Below are 20,010 nucleotides of genomic sequence, written 5' to 3'. Positions count from 1 at the left end.
TTTTCAGGATAATATTTTTTAATTAAAAAAATTGTTCTGTACTTTTCTTGAATGAGGAGTAGTATGCTGTTTCAATGATATATTTTTAACTTGAATTCACTTTGCAGAAACCAGTACCGTAAAAACTCAATAATTAGCAGATGTGCTTACTATATCGAGCACTTTTGAAAACATGAAATTGTACGAAAGTCAGTCCTGCATTTTACCAACTGAGCTAATGGGGTTGAGACACACATTTGCAGGTTTTAATACTTGTTCGTATTAAACTATGTGAATCGATGAATTGCTCAAAACCCTTTACACTTTTGTGGATGAGGCTCTTCATGTTAGCATGTTTTATAAGCGCTCTAAGTTTTTACGGTATGAAGGTGGATGAAAAACAACAACATTATCATATTACGAGGACATGTTCTTAAAATTTATACCCCGAAGAGCCAGTATCGGGATAATAAATTTTCTTTTCCTGATCTTATTTTCACATAACAGGACAGGGCTCCAACCAGAGCTCCAACCAAGACATGTGTATAATAACCCTTGCCCTTGTCTACCCTGCTGACAGTGGTATTTGAAAATAAGATCAGGTCGATCGGAAAGAAAATTTATTTCCCCGATACTGGCTATTTGGGGTAAAAGATTTTAAGGGCATGTCCATGTAATGATTAATAACTTTATGACTCATTCAGCATTTTTCTATTGGAATGTCGGCTTTTATCCGGTTTGGGGATTAAAGATTACCAGTAGAAAATGGTGTCCTCCGGTATTTGGCAAATTTTCTCTGCTCTTTCGCCGGCATTTATGCTAATAAACTAGGATTTTTTCCGGAGATGAAAGCCGGCTTTCGTCAATAGAAAACCATGCACAGCTTCCGTATTCCGGCTTGCTACAGTGCAGTGGAGTACTGGAGAACCGGCAAATATGCAAATGACATCAGCGGCATGCGGTGTTTAGCGCAGTAGAAAATCACGGTGAACAGGAATATTCCGGTTTAATCTCTAACCAGAATGATTCTTTATTATACCGTAAGTTCAATAGAAAAACGCTGATTGTAAAGACCAATTAAAAATGCCATGGCCTCTTCCTATAGGGATTCAAATGTTTTGAAACAAAATCAAGGGTCAGAATTTTGTTGATTACTCCGAGAACCCAGAGAGATTCTTCTGAGAGATCTGTTCCAAAAACTCAATAGGGTTCATGTAGTGACTGCCAAAATTCTACCCCTAGATGTCATGGAAGTTGAAAGGTCACCAGCTTGAAAGTGAAACAGACTGGGAAATTGTCAGGCATATTGTGCAGGTCTAATATATCATAATGTGCTTTTTATTCTGCCATATCGTTTATTGCTTGTGGACATTCTCCCATCTCCTTCATTTCCAATTTGGTATTATTAGTGACCACGACTACTCAAGCATTGTCAAGTATTAAACAACTATTATTTAGCTCCAGGCAAATATAGTGGCATGCTTTGGTTTATGTAACCAAAACTCAAGTTAGTATCTTAGACTAAATAAGATAGAACCTTCCAAAATTGTAGATATGTTTTGTAGCTTAAGTTTGTAAAGCTCGTGTTCATTTTAGTAATTTCATAATACTTGCTTCAATGCTCGAGCAGTTTCGGACCTATTGTTAGTGGGTTAGGGGCAAGTCTATGTGTGGTCCTTTGACATCATGATGAAAGTCAAAACTACTATATAGCTCATCAGGTGGTCGCACAAGACCCTTCGCCAACTATATGAATTAAACAATATGAATTGAACACAAAGGAAGTTTCAAATCTTGTTAATAATATTAGAAGTGAATATATCAATAACCAGTGCTCGAAATAAGGATTTCTCATTTTGTACCTCAACTTTCAAGTTGGAGTGCCATTCATCCAATATTTAAGTATTAAACCACCATAGTTTATTACTTACTTATGTAATCTGTTTTGCAAGTTATATCATGATATGCAATTTTTGAGGTGCAAATTACGATACGGCTTATTTCGAGGGCGGCTGATATTAAACAAAGAGTTAACAAAACATTCATATTAGAAAATACAAATTCTTGGTGAAGTTGTACAAATGTACAATAATGCAAAAATAAGATCTATCAAAACAGCATGCATTTAAATCATAAAATTGTTAAATTTTAAATCTGAAAGTGTAATATTAAAGCAATTTAGGTATTATTCACTTACAACTGATCAGTAATTGCTTTAAACAAGAAAAGATCCTAGAACTAGGAACTAGGACAATACGATTTTATGTTTCCCAGTTATGCGCAACATGATTAAGAGTCGAGATACATAAAATGTGCATTACTAATCAGTTTTTATTTCCTAGGCTCAGTTATCCAATACAAAATGTAGCAAATGGTCTGTAATAAAAAAGAGTTTGATCCAGTGAAGGTATTTCTTGTTTGTGATTTTTTTGTCATGTTGGAAATTTCATTTTAAAGTAAAACATTTTGGTTTTAAACATACCGGTATCTAAGTTCTTGAAACATGTCAGGTGGGAAGTTTAAAAATTATAATATTATGAAATTATAATATTTTGCAGTAAACCTTTGATGAGGCGTATTTTAAGCATACATCACATATTTACTGTGTTGAAACACACTAGTCTCTGATTGGCTGCTGAGGTGATCTACTGTTGCCATATGGAAATTTATGAATGAACTTTGCACCACACACGTTGTTAGCTCTGACTTTGTACTAGTAACATCACGGTATAATATTTTGCAGTAAACCTTTGACAAGTGTGTACTACCGTGATGTTGCAAAGTCAGAGCTCACAACGCGGACGGCGCAAAGTTCATTCATACCGTGGAATCATGGCATATTGCCTATCTGCGTCAGCAAACACACAAATAGCACAAATAGTGCAAGCGTACACAAAAGAAACTGTGTGTAAGATGAGCGATGTTGCCAGGTCTGAACGATGGACCTCGTCAGCTGAATTCGAAATGCGCTTGGAGGGCACAGGCATGGAAAATTCCAATCTGTGTGTTTATTAATCTGTGTGTTTATTAATCTATGATTAATTTCCACTCGGCAACAGCAGAACGCCTAAGCAGCCAATCAGACAAGCTCATTTCAACACAGTAAATATGCAATGTACGCTTAAAATACACTTTTGTCAAAGGTTTACTGCACATAAATTATAGTAGATGCTTGTCAAAGGTTTACTACAAAATATTATAGAAAAATTGGTAAAAAGTAGCAAAATTGCAATTGCTCATACGCGGAAATGATATTTAGGTTATGAAAGTTGATGCAGGGAATAAAATCCCTGTTTAGGGTGTGAAAACAGGCTCGTGTTACCTGTTTAGGGTATCAATTTAGACAAGGATTAAATCCTTGTTTAGGGTGCTTTCGCGGGTGGTGTATTGAAATAACTTACTAATAATGCAACATGTTGGTTGTACGGCCCTCAAACACCATTCTCGAGAAAATGAAAATAATATAATATGAAAATGCAGTACTTTTAATTAAACGTGAAACAATAACACTGGAACGTACAAAAAAAAAAATCATGTCATGGTTGACAAATCAACACCATAGAATATATATATACGTAAAAAAATGTTTCTTAAATAACACACAAAAACACTTCTGATGAAGTGTTCAGTAGAAGCTGTGCCACTTGAATAAGAATTTTAAATAATGATATTAAAAAAAGGAAAAGAAATGAAAACACTTATTTATCTGTAGATAAAGCGTGCAATTTTACAGGAGTGGGGAAATTTAAGTCTGGGGAAAATTTGCTTCCCTTCGGCCTGCCAAAAATATTGTCCTCCTCCCCACGCACATGTCAAATTTTTGGGATCTCAATACCATAGCATTGTGTAAATATATATTCGCTCTTTGCAAGGAGCGGCCCTGTAAAAAAAAGAAGGCTTTTGCAAAGAGTATGCGGCATTTTTTTGCGGCGGGTAGAACCCCCGGGGGCACTACCATATATTGACATACGTCATGCGCCCACAAAAAGACCCCGACAAATCCTATACCCAATGACCCCTTTTTTTTCAGTAGCCTACACTGAATGACCCCCTTTCTTTAACAAGTAGTCCTCAAAATTTAAATTTCGGTGCGCGACACACATTTTGAGCAAAATAAATGAGTTTTGTCTATTTTGTACTGTAAAACTGGGTAAAAGCTATTTTTGATTGTCGATGATTTGAAATTTTAGGCGCTCCCATACAAAAACCACCCCATTTTTGAGATTGTCGACACCGAATGACTCTATTTTTTCAGAAAATTTCTACACAAATAGTACGCTTGTGGGCACTTTCATATTCGAGTGCCTCCCCGGTGTAGAACCTCGTTTTGAGATGATCGGCGAATAGCGAGATTGGCGACTAGTGAGAGCAGCGAGCAGGAAAATTTCCCATTTGCTACTTGTTTCACTGTTTTCATTTTATTAAAAAGGCACCCGATGAATGTCAAAGCCTGCAATGAATGTGTGCCAAAAATCGCTTGCCCCTTGGCTTGCCAAAAATTGCTTACCACCCCCCCCCCCGATTTGGCTGGCTAAAAGATGCTTCTAAGTTTTTACCATCCCACAGTGCTCATAATTATTGCACAGTCCCTTATGTAATATAAATGCTGAAATGGACCTCGACCATGCTAATCATCTCTACCGGGATCATCCAGCACTCAAAGGTCGGATCTATATAATTGTGATGTCATATTTAGTGACTAGCAAGAATAAAATGCTTTTTGTGGAGAAATAGCCAAGGAAACACGTTAATCACGCTATTTTGTGATAAAGACCAGACTCGCAGAAACACCATAGAATGTATATACAAATCCTAAGTCTGGTTATTAATACACATCGAAAAAAAAAATTCCAACAGGAACAAAATTAGGGACGGACCATTTGATATGAGTAGTTGAGGTTGTGAGTTGTGACAAATATTTTTTTCAAAATAATCTGAAAGTATTTTGGACCATGATCCGGATGAAATTTGGAGAAAAACAAAAAATCTACATTTTGCCTTTGAAACCCAAGGATATTCTAAGTCCAAATCAAAATGTTAGCTTTTTCACAATGCCCAACACATTACAAAATGTACTACCTACGGTTAACTTATTAACTTCATTCATAACCATCACTTTCATTCATAACCATCACTTTCATTCATAACCATCACATCACTTTACAAAATAATAAAATTTTACTCAAAATTCGCAAAAATAAACAATTTCCTTTCTAAAAATCAAAAAGGCTAAAACAGTACAACCAATAACATTCGAAGTGCAAATCACAATCTGCAAATATGGTAGAGTGCAATCCAAATAGCGGCCACCACTGCAGTTTGTTCGGCGCACTAACATTTACCTGACGATTACAACGCGTCAACTTGAGTCTTGAGATGAATACTCCATAAGTAAGCTGGCGCTTGTCCTTGGAGAATGTGCTGTGCAGAAGTGCCTCGGTGCTCAAAAATTACATTGGTGCAAGTAAAAAAACCATGGCTGCCTGCTTCTGGTGGGTGGAGGTGGGTTGCATCTCCCTCAGCACTGGAAGGGCCAGCGTCTGAAACTGTTGAATATTAGTAACCACATTTCGTGTTTTTGTAAATAAATACAAATAATTGGATCACATGTATTCATGAGGTTATGAATGTCCTAAATGCGATGCGTGCGATCCAATTATATTTTGTTAATTGTGAAAACGGGAATGCAAATCGAGGTAATTAATATCTCACAATTGACCACAAAATGCGTAGTTGTTCAAAAGTAAACATTCATAACCTCATTAATAAACGCGATGCGTGCTATCCAATCACATTTAGTTATTTGTAAAAACGCGAACGCAAATCGAGGTCATTAATATCTCACACAATTGACCGCAAAATGTGTATTGTTCTAATGTTGCACACAATTGACCGGCGTTTATGCGTGTTGTTTCTTAACGCGCAAACAAACACGCAGCGTAATCACCGCGAGTAAGCTTGCGTACTTGTTGATCGTAATTATGAGAGATGCAATTATAGGCCAAACTTTCCCTCTGGTGTGGCACTGACGTCAACACGTTGAGGCAGCTGTTTCGCTGAAATTCGCTCGTGCATATGCATTCTGGGTTAGCGTCTTTAAGGTAATTAGCGTCTGTGTACATAGTACGCCAGCGTTGTGAGTGAACGCTAGCAATTTGAGGATGCGGCCAATTAAATGCACACTGACGTCACTGCCGCATCACACATGCAAGGTGAAAAATGGTATTACATAGACAAGACATAGTACCGTACTACTAAATAAGTAATTCTTGGCCAAGCTGGAACATGCGTGTTGCGTCCATGTAGGGTACTACATGTATAATGGGATTTCAATTGAAAGAAAACACAGCTTTCAACAGCTGTATGTGACCCAACCGCAATTGTATATCGCATATTTCAAACAACAATGCAAGCGCACGACCTTGGATACAATACGGTACTAACCAATCACGAGTGCGCTGGCATGGTAGGATTCACTTCCGCATAACGCACACGCTGGCATACATCGCACATTGTACGTAAAAAATCGTCACGTTATGTCAGGCTGTGTTCATTCAATTGAAATTCCCAGTGCAGTATAAGCGTGTACACAATCAGAAAATGCAAGGCGTGTGTATGCTTTATTCTCTACCGCGCTATGTGCGCATGTTTTCATAGCGTTCTAGCTTGGCCAAGAATTACTAACTTACCTGTAACTTAGTTTGTTCGGCTTATTTATACAAGGCGGAATTTATTTGGCTTTTGTTACGTACTGCGCATGCGTCAATAAAGTCCCAACTCAGCCTCGCGTAAATTCACATAGCGTGCGCTAGTCACGCAATTACACAATGCACAACTAGCGTAAGTAGTAACAGTGTTATGTGTCATATTTTTTCTGCCTTTACTGTAGTATAAGCCGAACAAACTTCAGTACTATAGCTAGTTTCTCGATCATGAGAGAATGAATGTACTGCGTGTACTGCGTAATGTTGCAAGTTTAGTGGAATGACATGATAGCGCGATCGATTGTGCACGCACAGGAAATGCAGCGCTACCCAAAGCGTGTGTGGAAGGCGTTGTCTGGCGACGCAATTGTCATTATGCGTGCCTATTGAGCTCTCATAATCGAGAAACTATTATTTTAGCTATAGTAATGCATACACGGTTTTGTTATGTTTTTATGCTTAAAACTTATAAAAGCTTACTTTTCTTTTTAAACAACTTGCATGACATGCAAATGCAAGACTCAAGACTTCCAAGTTTGATTACCGTACTGCAAAATCCGGGCCTACCCTGCAGGCTGGTGTGACTTACAGTGAGACTGTCGAAATGCACAGCATCCATGCATTCACATCATACACAATGTCATGAATGTAAATTAAAAACAGTCATGGCAGTTGACGTTTGCCTTGTCATAGTACATGCATTGCATGTCATGATATCCACGTATCATTCACAGATCACATTCATATATGGATTGAACTGGATGGAGCCCAGGACTGGAACTTTTTGCAGCGATTGCCATCCATTATTTCCACAACTATTACCAGCTATTTGTCTCGTATTCGCTGCATTATCGTCACCAAATACCTTCAAATATCTTTTTTTTTCCCGTTCGATCGTTCATTCGAAACACTTTTGTTCAAACCCGGTTAAATAATAAAAGGATCGACATGACCGATGACCCAGGTCAAGCAATTTGAGTGATGCAAATTAAATGACATTGACGTTTTAACACCATAGAATTGAGAAAGGGACCGATTACCTCTCTCAAATACTACCGAAATTCCATGTAATTTCAAAATTCCCACTATTGCAATTTTGAAAAGACATCCTTAGATGTAATATTACTCCATAGCGAAAGAAAAATGTTTTCAAAATACTTCCAAAGAAAGAATTATACCCACCTTTCACTTGCAGGACTACTGCATTTTTCTCTTCCTTGCCTCCATCTTTACTGCAGTACCGTCCGCCGATCAGCTTTCTGATCAGCAAGATCTTGCTGACGTCAGGCCTGAAGCTGTCTGACATAGCAACGCAAAATTGGCATAGCAACGTGTGACAGAATTAGCAGATAAAAATCTGTGCCGTTGCACACCCATTCGTATTTAGCAGTAAACCTCGATAGAAATTGATGACGTCATCGTAATTATTCCTTGATTTCATCGGCATCAAGATTCTGGTCTCAAAACTCCGAGGCTGGAATTTGGCGATTAATCAACAACAGAGGCGCTATGTAGAGTAATTAACGACAGTGGGTGAAAGATCAGCTTCACGATATAAATCAAAGAAATACGATTTACTGAGTCATTGGCGATGACTGTATTTAAAATCATTGGTGTTTTTTTTAATCATGATTGTTTCAACGTCATGCATACGTATTATCGCACATTTGACACCATAATTAATCAGATATTATAATTATTAGTATATGTTCTACAAATTGGAGAAAAATTAACGGACAATACAGGTTTTCCTATTGCTCATGGGTCAACCATGATCCTAGCATTTAGGTCTAGGTCCAGAGACACTACAAAACCGAAAAAAAACTTAGAAAAAATTTAAAAAAATTTTTATTATTATTATTATTTTTTTTTGCAATTTCGGGTACCCAGGCACAAAATTACCCGAAAATCACACCCCTACCAATTTCACACTGTTTTTCTGGATTTTTCACTATTTTCTGGATATTTCACAAACTTTGAATCACACCCCTGCAAAGAGAAGTGCACCAAGACTAATATGTTATGGGACAATTCCCTTTATCATTAAAATATTTACCACATAGGTTGTAATGAAAATGTTGTAATAATTTCATTTGTGTTCCTATCCATTTGAATTTCAGTCCCAAGAGGTTACGCTTCTTCCCAAAAAATCTTTATCTGTCAACATCACAAGGAGACTTGGACAAAGTCCTTCAAATGTTAGGTAAGAAAAATAATGTGGCAACTGAAAAAAAAAATAAAGTGTGGTAAGGTAACCAAAAAAAACCCCATTTTACGGACCTGACAGACCTGGATTTTGCGTTTTGGGAGATTTGATTTTTACTTTTTGATAAAATTAGCCGTTTGGGGGCAAAATTAATTGATTTTGACTGAAAAATTTTGGGAAAATTCAGAACGTTCTCAAAATATGTTTGCATAAAATGATCAATTTTTTGGCCAAATTTTAAGCGTTTGGTGATATTTTAGAGTCATTTTAGTATCTGGGGAAAAAATCCCGCCCGCCCGGTTTTTTTTTTTTGTCGCAAAAGTATGCAGTACATACTAAATCTCTCTCTTTAAATCATTTTTTTTTTCACTTTCTACTTATTAGAGTTTATTTCACATTATATATAGTTATAATTTTCAATCAGAAGGAAATAAAGCACATTGATCAGTGAATTACAATTGGAAATAATCAAATGGTTCTTTTTTTACTCCCATGTAAAAAGTTCTGATTAATTATTTCACATGCGTCTTGGATGAACATGTACTATATGAGATCAGCTTGTAATAGGTGAGAATTATTTTGTTTTTGTTACTGTGAGAGTCAATAAAGTCCCAACTTACATCCGGGTAAATTATTTAAAGCGTGCGTCAATCACGCAAACACAGTTTGCGTAGGTGCTGCACCCAGCTATGTGTACACAATGTTATGAGTCCCGCCTATTACGAGCTGATCAGAGTATAGTGATGAATATATTTCAAATATTTCCTTGTTGCATTTTGCAGGTGATGGGTTCGATCCTAATTACAGGTTTCCATCCCATAATCACGAGACAGCGCTACATGTAGCAGCGGCCAAAGGTCACTTAGAAATCATGGCAATGTTAATTCAGGCTGGGGCCAATATAGACCCTGTTGATGAGGACCATAGGACCCCACTGGTAAGTTAATGTGTTAATAACAAGGTTTCCATTTTCTGTTAAAGGTCTTGCACCATCTATTAGTCAACTGTTTAACATCGAAATACTAAATCTTAAATATGTGATTTCCGAATAATGCTGCTGCCCTGCATGCACAGGGACAAGAAAGAAGATTTGTTATATATTCTTGTATACTTTTATCAAAATGAAGGATTGTCCATGGAACGTTCACAGTCTTAAGATCGTCCATGGTCTCAGGAATACCTTTGGTCTTGGGATCGCCCATGGTCTGACTCTTGGAAATAATATATTTTATTTTTCAAAAATATTTGAACTGCCAAAGTCTGCCACAAGGATCAGATGGGATTGTAATGAATTAGCGTGTTTGTTAAAAGTTACGAGGAAATTTCAGGATGGTTGTCAATTGTCATATGGTTGGCTTTCTAGTTATGAGGGTGTCTGAGTAAGTCGGTTGGGTGACTGCAAAAACAAACATGGTTAGCCTAGAGTCCGAAGATTACCGTTTTCTAAAATCAATTTTCTGTGTTGTAATCTGTGTAAAATTTGTTAATCCATGTTAAATGAATAAAGCTTAAAATGTATAAACAATGATATTAATGTCACAATAAAGTGTTATATCGCGATCAATATGCTCCAATTGGAATATTCTCACGATAATAGGCCGACTATTACGATGTTTGCAGGGATATAGGGGATTCATGCCTTGGTAATATAAACACATCAAAAGAAATAAGTCCCCCTCTGAACATGTCGTCATAACATTGTACGGTTTCGTTTTGTACAAATAAAACTAACTTTGAAATAATTATATGACTGTTTACCAAGTGCTGTGTGAGAGATTTTCATGACTTCAGGGCTGAATGAGCCTAAATTGAAGGCAAAAACTGCCCTTTTCAAAAGTCACAAAGTAGGCCTATGCTTGTCACAAAAGTTGATTCATGACTTGTTACTAATGGAAAACCCCATGTGTTTGAGTGCAGTTTAAAATCCTCACCAAGTGAACATTTACTGTAATGTGTATCGATTCTTGATCATTCAGCCATGGTGCAGAGTTCAGCACAGTGAGTTGTAAGATTGCCAGTTCCATTCCTTGTCTCAATACGCCTTGCAGTTAACAAGCATATGCCTATTTTGTGACTTTTGGAAAGGGCAGTTTTTGTCTTCAGTTTAGGTTTACTTAGCCATGAAGTCATGGACATCTTTCATTTTCACAAAACACTTAGTAAACAGTCATATAATTATTTCAAAGTAATATAATTATTTCACTGAAATGACCAATAGCATTCCACAAATGGCTATGGATGAGGAAGAACCAGATATCCTGAAAGAGGAGGTTATCAGTGCTATTAAGAAACTCACTGATGACAAAGCCCCTGGCTATGACAATGTGACTGCCGAAGAACTAAAAGCTACCGGAGAAATAGGTGTGGAAATATTGCACAAACTTTGCAATATGATATGGAAAAATGAAGCATTTCCTGACGACTGGGGCAGAGCCATCATTACCCCTATCTACAAGAAGAAGGATAAACTGGACTGTGGTAACTATAGGGGCATTAGCTTACTAAGCCATGCAGGTAAAATCATCACCACAATTATCCAAAGAAGAATACTAAAGAAAGCTGAAGAAGTGATCTCCGAATCTCAAGCGGGATTCCGCCCAGGAAGGTCGACTGTGGATCAACTGTTCACACTGCGACAAATTACAGAAAAATATCTTGAACAGGGAAAGGAGTTATTCTGTTGTTATATAGATTTTGAGAAGGCTTTCGACTCGGTATGGCAAGAGGGTGTATGGAAAGCACTCAGCTTCTTTGGATTTCCGCTTAAGATAATCAATATGCTTAGAGCCCTCTACAGCAAATCCAACAATGCAGTGAGAGTAAATAGTGACCTCACGGAATGGTTCCATACAACAGTGGGTGTACGCCAAGGATGTGTAATTTCGCCCCAACTCTTCAATATCCTCCTCGAACTGGTTATGCTTTATGCAACTGATAACATCACCATAGGAGCACATATCCAAGGCCAGCTTATTTCAAACCTCCGCTCACGACGACATTGTTCTTATAGCAGAAACACCCAGGGACCTCCAAACTTTTGTGGACAAAGTATTCAAAAATAGCTCCAACCTAGGGCTCAAAATCAACATTTCCAAAACAGAAGTTCAAGTCATCAGTCGACAAGAAATCCAGCTCAACATCAATATTAATGGACATAATCTAAATCAAGTAAACGAATTCATATACCTCGAAAAAAAAATATCTGGCAGAGGAACATGCAAGGAGGATGTCAAACACAGAATAGGCAAAGCGCTAGGTGCAGTTCAAAGATTACAACCAATCTGGAGTGCGAAGGATATTCGCCGCTCAACCAAAGTTGAACTGTACAGAGTACTTGTTCTTTCCATCCTGCTATATGGTGCAGAAACCTGGGCCTTGAAAAAGGAAGATGAGAACCGTCTGCTTGTCTTCGAGATGATGTGTCTGAGAAAAATCCTGGGAGTATCTCGTTTAGACAAAATTAAAAACTCAACCATCCGTCAATCGCTAGAAATGAACCACACCATCTTAAACAAAGTAACTCAGAAACGACTGCGGCTCTTTGGACACGTCCAAAGAATGCCAAACACAAGATACCCCAAAATCCTCCTGGAAGCAAGTATACTCCCACAGAGACCAAAAGGAAGACCACCAAAGAGATGGATGGATTGCATAAAGACAGATTCCTCAACCATTAACTTGACATCCCTGGTAGAAGCTGGAAGGCTAGCAAAACAGAGAACAACTTGGCAAAGCATCATGATACAGATGGCAAGGCAGAGTGATCCACCCGTGCCGACGCCTTAGGTCAAGGTAGGTCAATTATTTCAAAGTAAGTTTTTTTTGGTACAAAGTTTTACTACGATGTTATGACGAAATTTTCAGAGGGGGACTTATTTCTTTTGATGTGTTTACCTTTATTTCGGTATTATTTAACAGTATTTTTATCATAAAATTGACATACATAACTCATGATTGTTTTTAACATTTATTTCTCTTATCTTTTAACAATTTTTGTCACATCATATAAAAATGTCATTTTCCGTGTTGTACCTCCGATTCTGTGATTTTCTTCCGTTTTCCGTAAAACGGAAAACTTTGGACTCTAGGTTAGCCTTAAGTATTTTATTATGTTGTTTTTACAGCATGTGGCAACTGAAAATAACCAGGTACTCTGCATGAAATACCTTGTCAAAAATGGTGCTAATCCACAGCATTTGGTAAGTAATACAATCTTAAAGCAACATCAAAAAAATGAAATTATTTTTCCACTAAATATTACAGTAATCACTAATTCCAGAGTTTAGGTGGTACTACACCCCTTGATAAATTTGTGACTATTTTAGCATTTTTCTCAAAAAATAATAACACACTGGTAACAAAAGTTATGTATATAATGGTTTGATTAGCTCAAACTTGCTTGTGGGCTCAGATATGTACCCATAGACAATGTATCTGTGACATTTGAGTCATATTATCACATATTTTTGGCACCAGGGGACCCCAAAACGACAAAATCACCTTTGCGGTTGAATAAATTACCAACTTTTAGTGCTCATAACTTAAAAAGGAAAGCAGATATCTGAAATTTAGAGCCAGATTCTGAAAATATGATATAAGGTTAGCTAGAATGCAACATTGCAGTAAGTGCCAATAAGGTGGGGGGGGGGGGTGTCTGGGCCAAACTTCATAGGGCCATTTCTCAAAAGCGACATGGCCTATGAGGCCAAATTTTTGTATGGGTTCATTGTGGCCACAAAAGATTATTCTGATGGAATTTCATCCAAATCTGAGAGGGTCAACTGGGGACCCCTGGTTGATTTGACATGGACTGACCCGATTGTCCTTTCGGTGTTGTCGCCAGACGGTTTGTTTAGTGACGAAAAAGCACAAATCGGCTGGGACCGAGACTACCACCCACCAAGTTTGAGGAACGTGCGATCATTAGTCTCCGATAAAATAGGCGGCCAGACACACACACACAGAGACAATGCGTATTAACATGAGCAAATTGTCCCTCATATCTTCCATTTTCAATTTATCATGCTCACAATGAACCATCATGGGACAACGTTTTATAGTATCGCTATATGGTAATTATCTTGTATTTTATCCTTGTATGTATTTTTATTGTCTTTGTATTGGTTATTTTTTCATGGCCCTATGCCTCGCCTGCTTTAAGGTGGCTGATCTGGGTCTTTGCTTTCATTTATTTTGTACAAAAGTTTTTGATATGGTAATAAAGTGATGTGAATTTGTGAAATGGAATCAGTAAGCCTTTTTGAAGAATGTCGAACAAAATAGGAGGGCATTCAGTGTGGGTAAAACCTTTGAAAGTCAAAAGGATTTACCCAAACTGAACAGCGCCCTCCTATTGTGTTTGTCATTCTTCAAAATGGCTTATTTACGGTGTTGTGATTTTCAAAAAAATATTGACCATTGATATTGAAATGAAAATATCAACTACTTGGATATATGTCACCCGCACAAAGTCAACAAAAGAGGTGTAACTTATTTGAAGTATTTACTTCAAAGCTTTAAAATCATACCAATCATGTACCTGTGTCCAGTCACTTTAGCAATATATGACATGTTCTATGCTTTTGTTGCAATTTTGAACTTTTATTAACCAAGAAAAGTACAATGTTAAAAAAAGGTCAATTCCATTTTTATGTCAAGAACATTGACAATTTGATAATTGCAATGTTGTCAATGTTAAGGAAACAAACCTAAAGTTTTGAAGGCGTCCTATAAACAAAATGCCTTTGCCTGGAGGCTGACACCTCCCTCCCTGCCTGTAACATAAGTGTATAATATTGAAAATTCCAACCTCAAAAGATCAACTTTGGCCAACAATATTGGCCAAATTTTAAACTTGCTTTTTACAAACGTAATCCAACTTTTTGACACCCTCCCATGTCGTTTAAATAGGACGTCATCAGACTTTTGGTTAGGGAACAACCCAAAAGTTCCATGAAGCCCTATAAACGAAAGTCCTTTCGTTAGAAAGCTAACCCCCTCCCCCCTCCCCTCTAACGTAAGTGACAAATATCGAAAATTCCAACCCGTATATTCATATAGGATACAGGGGCCGTCGCTATATGGTGTGGGGTTGTGGAGGGGGTGCGACAATGCTAGGATATTGATCATGTTTATGGAAGAAACGAATATTGCATTCTATTTTAAAATATTTTTCATTATATTACAATAACTTTTTGAAAACATTTTAGAAATAGTTTTGTAGTATGTTTTCATACATAACGTTTTTTCATGACGGTAAAAATGACCTTTACATAACCAGGGGATGAGACTGCTCTGGATAAATGTCGGGACCTAGGTCACAATTTGAGAAGAAATGATATGCCAAGAGTGACCAAACCGTTCCTGGTAAGCCGTATACTATTACAGTATATGCAGTCTACATGTTCTTTGTTGACAAGGGGCAGTCTTCAGTGAACAGCTCTCTTTTTCAGATTCAACAAACCTTTAAATTTAGCAGATCGGCGAGGTCTGCTTGTTTTCTGTTGACAAGGGGCAGTCTTCAGTGAACGGCTCTTTTCAGAGCCATCAAACCTTTAAAACCAGCAGATAGGCGAGGTCTGCTTGTTTCTGTAGACAAGGGGCAGTCTTCAGTGAACGGCTCTTTTCAGAGCCACTAAAACCCTTTAAATTAGCAGATAGGCGAGATCTGCTTAATCTCTGTTGACAAGGGGCAGTCTTCAGTGAGCGGCTCTTTTCAGAGCCACCAAACCTTTAAAATCAGCAGATAGGCGAGTTCTGCTTGTTTCTGTAGACAAGGGGTAGTCTTCAGTGAACGGCTCTTTTCAGAGCCACCAAAAACCTTTTAAATTAGCAGATAGGCGAGATCTGCTTGTTCACTGATGACAAGGGACAGTCTTCAGTGAACGGCTCTTTTCAGAGCCATCAGTAGGCAAGGGGCGGTCTACATGTCTCATTCTTCTGAGGTACTTTGTCCTGAAGAAGTCAGAGCTACTCCTGACGAAAGCTTGACAGTTCTAAACTTGTCTGACGGTGAATCTGCTAAAAAAACCCACTAATTGTTATGAATTCCCGTCGTAAAAGCCTATCCCACAATTTCCCTGATATAACCCGACATTTTAATGTTATTAAAACGTTTCTACCAAAACCAAAACCCCAAAACATGTTTAAAACGTTTTGTGTTTGCTTGGACAATTGCTTTAAAAATGAACTTACATGACGTTGCAGGATGCGAGTACTGCACTCCATATTGATTTGAAATCATTTTGAAGAAACCACTGTAAAATTTAAATATCGTACTTCGGAAAATACTAAAATTTGAAAATTATATTTTAAATCTTTAAAAAAAGATAACCTTTGACCGATGTTTTAACTACTTTTTTACAAACGTAATCCGACTTTCTGACCCCCTCCCCCCCTAACGAAAGGACTTTCGTTTATAGGGCTTCATCGAACTTTTGGGTTGTTCCCTTAGTTCCCTTATTAATCCTGCATGAATAAGTGAGTCTTTAAGAATGTTTGGAAAGTGGGGAACAGTGAATGAGCTTCACAAATTTTCACAAGCAAAGAGTATTCACTGACAGTATTAAGTGAAGAAGCGGAAGGAACATTTTGATTTTGGTACGGTCGGAAGAAGTTAATTGGTGGAGTGTAGCTGTAGATTATGTACATGATTTTGTTGATATGATTTTGCTCCACTCATTCAGGATGATGATGGTATGTCAATCCTGCATGCTGCTGCTAAGATTGGTAGTTTAGAAGCCATTCAGTTCATCTTATCACTCAGGAAAGTCAGCATCAATGTACAGGTGAGTTGATACATTTTAATATGCAGGAATCTGTACATATATATGATAAAGCAATAAAGAAATTGTTTCTTGAATGTTGGAAAATTTCCTGGAGTTCAACGACAATACTTGGCAAATATATTGAGGCAATGCCAGTTCCCAGGCTGCAAGTCTTAAAATTGCTTTAATGGTGGTGTTAAAAAAAATGTTTTGGAAATGGGGATTTCAAACAAAGTTGATTATGGAATTTTCAAAGAAAAGGAAGGTATTTCAGCATAAACAGAACACATTTTGAAATGAATTGTTTTCTAAGAGTTAAATACAGGCTGGTTTCCCGGACGAGCCCCCATATATGCCGAGTATTACAAGCAAGTGTTGTGCACAAAAAAATTTGTTTTTATTTAATAACCACTTGGGGGAAAGAGTTGCAAATTGACACCACTACTGTAGATGCTTCAACATTATCAAATATGAAGAATTTGAAGATGCCTGAATGCAATTTGGCAGGAAAGGGTTACCAAAGGTCATGCAGAGGTCAAATTATATTTTTGTAGTTCCTGGGCGTGTTACGGTTAATTAAGCCTATATTGAGTTTCGATAATGGTCAACTAACCCTAACGCCCCAGGGGCTTTTTGGTGACAGGAAGGAAATGAAGGAAGCAATAAAGACAGAAAACAAAGAAGTTTTTTGCTCTGGGTGCGATTCGAACACAAGACCCCTTGCATGCCAAGCACTAGGTCTGCGACACTTTGCCACAGGTCTTGGGCTGGCCTGGCCAGCGAAAGGGCGATTGCGTCGTCACACCACGTGGGATGCATGCACGAACAGCACGTATATCAAGTAGTATTTTGTAGTACCTGGGCGTGTTAGGGTTAAGAAGTGAGCAAAGAAAGCGGCATTTCATTCCAAACTATAGTGCAACTTGCAATGTTTCTTTTGCTTTATTGTTTGTCTTGCATGCAGGATGATGGTGGTTGGAGCCGGTTATCTGGGCAGCGGAATCCAAGAACTATCCAGTGGTGGCGTACCTTCTGGAAAGAGGCGCTGATCCTAATATTAGGGACAAGGTAAGGCTTACATAGCCGAGTCGGAGACCATTTCAAATCAGGTTCCAAAACCAGATGCAGTAAGCTAGGAGGTCAAAAAATGTTATGAAATACAGCTTATTTGGCCACTGTCAACATGGGGTCATCAGGTAAAATATTTTCCAAAAATTACTACTGCTATTTGGCATTTTATAATATGACAGTAAGGCGACGAAAAAAAAAATCCTGTTCTACGGGCCCGACCGACCCAGATTTTGAACAAATTGGGGAATAATTACCCTGTACAAATGAATGCCCACCCAAATTTCAGGAACAATTTTTTTTTTCTGTATTTTCCCAAATCACAAAATATTTACAGGTTTTGGTGATTTTTTGGGTCATTTCCAAAACAACAACAAAAAAGGCCTGACCGACCCTACTTGAAAGGTCCGGCCGCCGGTAAAACAGGGGTTTTTATATCACCTAATGGAAAGAAAAGTGGTCTTTAATTTTGGCCACTTAAGATTTGAACAAATTGAAAACTTGACAACCATGCTTGATGTCTTTCATGCAGATGTGTTCAGGCCAAAATAGTAAACTGGGTTATCCATAAACAAATGGCAGCTGTTTTTCAGAAAACTTTGATATGAAAAGGATTATGTTAAAGCCATAAGTTTTCTGTGATACGCACAAATTTCACGGAATCTGAGGTAGAAAATTTCATAAATAAATAAAATAGAAAGTGAATAAAATACAAAGAAAAAAAAGAAACATATGTGTGTTTGTTGTTGTTTTCAACACGGAAAGCCACAAGAAAATGGAAGTGACATATTGACAAAACAGAAATTCAAAAGTAGAAAACTTATGGCTTAGGCATCGGAAACAAATTTGCTCGATCTCTGGATCGACCATCGATGCTGCTTTGATGCTTGTTATTAATGAACTATCTACTAATTATCGTATTCATTCCAATTAGCGCCCAGGGCCCTTAACAATGTCATTTTGGGTGGGTGCTTATTTTTTACCTGGTTTACCTAATTTTTTTTTTAAGGGGCGTTTATTAGAGATGGATTTATGTCCGTTGTAAAAGGATCCTGCAAGACGTTTTGTAGCTTTTCTGCAGAAAAATGTATTGCTAGTTTACACAGCACTTCTACTCCTCCAGCTATTTCACTGTATCCACGCTTTCACTTCAATGTACCCTTTAGCAAATTGAAAATACCCTGGATGGGCGCTTATTGGGGCATGGGCGCTTATTGGAATGAATACGGTAATCATAATTAGCGCTAAATTTATATTGGTCAATATCACTACAGGCACAAATTACTATTTTATCGGAATTAACAATAGTAAATTAATTGATTTCATAAATTATATGGATCGACCAAGCATCGATGGTCAATTGAAATTTGTTTATATTGCCTTAGTCTATGTACATTTATAATCACTTTGATTGTGCTATGTGGTATTCTGGTGTGACACAGAAATTGTCAACAACTAATAATGTTCAGCTTTATGTTAAGAAAATTATCTATCATCTTAGCACAGCGGTTCTCACTTTATTTGTTCGATGGTTACAAGGGAGCCAAACATGCTTTGAGGGCTAAATTCACTGCTTTCTATAAATTCTAAATAAATTGCTTTGTCGTCAATATAACAGCCCTAATTACTGATGTCATGTTCATACCTCTTTCCTGTATCACGTCTTAAATAAAAATTTCACTCTGTTATGTATGTAATTATTAGGAAGGCAACTCGGCCCTTCATTGGGCCTCGTTTGCAGGAGCAGATGAATTGACCCACCTGTTCCTTAGCAGAGGTTGTGATGTACAAGCCGTCAACATCCACGGAGACACACCACTGTAAGTTACCTTACATTCCAAAATGGGCTCGTCCATTTAAAATCCACACTGGAAGATTGTGAAAATATCCACAGGAGACTATGAATTCACATTAACCAACGCTTATTTGAAACTCGCCCTCCCTCTGTGGAAGATTCAGGTAAAATCTTTCTCACAGGGTGTATGAAATTCAAACGGAGCTGCCTAATATGTTAATTCTATTTGAAATCCATACTCCCCCTGTGGAAGATATTTCAAAAAATTTCCGCAGAGGTAGTGTGGCTGTTAAGTGGAATAGCCCAATACATGTATGCAATGATAGTTTTTTTTTGTAGACTTAGGTATTTCCCGTATTTTTCCCTGAATAATGTTGTGACAGTTGTGACTGTACTTAAATCGGGGTTAACTTTACAGACGTAGATTGATTTCTTTGTATGGTGTTCTATAGACCTTTTCAAGCTGATCAAAAATCTTTTGAAATTACTTCC

At 37.6% G+C, this 20,010-nt stretch overlaps 1 protein-coding gene across 1 annotated transcript in view; it reads left to right on the top strand.

Annotated features, from left to right (window-relative positions):
• Positions 1-20,010, top strand: part of LOC140136906 (histone-lysine N-methyltransferase EHMT2-like) — a 98,285-nt gene that overhangs the window by 24,661 nt on the left and 53,614 nt on the right. The window contains 7 exon segments of the mRNA XM_072158557.1: positions 8,804-8,886; positions 9,672-9,826; positions 13,014-13,088; positions 16,575-16,676; positions 17,620-17,632; positions 17,635-17,723; positions 19,428-19,543. Coding sequence (XP_072014658.1) covers positions 8,804-8,886; positions 9,672-9,826; positions 13,014-13,088; positions 16,575-16,676; positions 17,620-17,632; positions 17,635-17,723; positions 19,428-19,543 — 633 coding nt within the window.

Source organism: Amphiura filiformis, chromosome 17 (genome assembly GCF_039555335.1).
Source record: "Amphiura filiformis chromosome 17, Afil_fr2py, whole genome shotgun sequence".
Lineage (NCBI taxonomy): Eukaryota > Metazoa > Echinodermata > Ophiuroidea > Amphilepidida > Amphiuridae > Amphiura > Amphiura filiformis.
The sequence above is the reverse complement of the archived record's forward strand: the minus strand, read 5'-3'. Positions and strand labels throughout refer to the sequence as shown.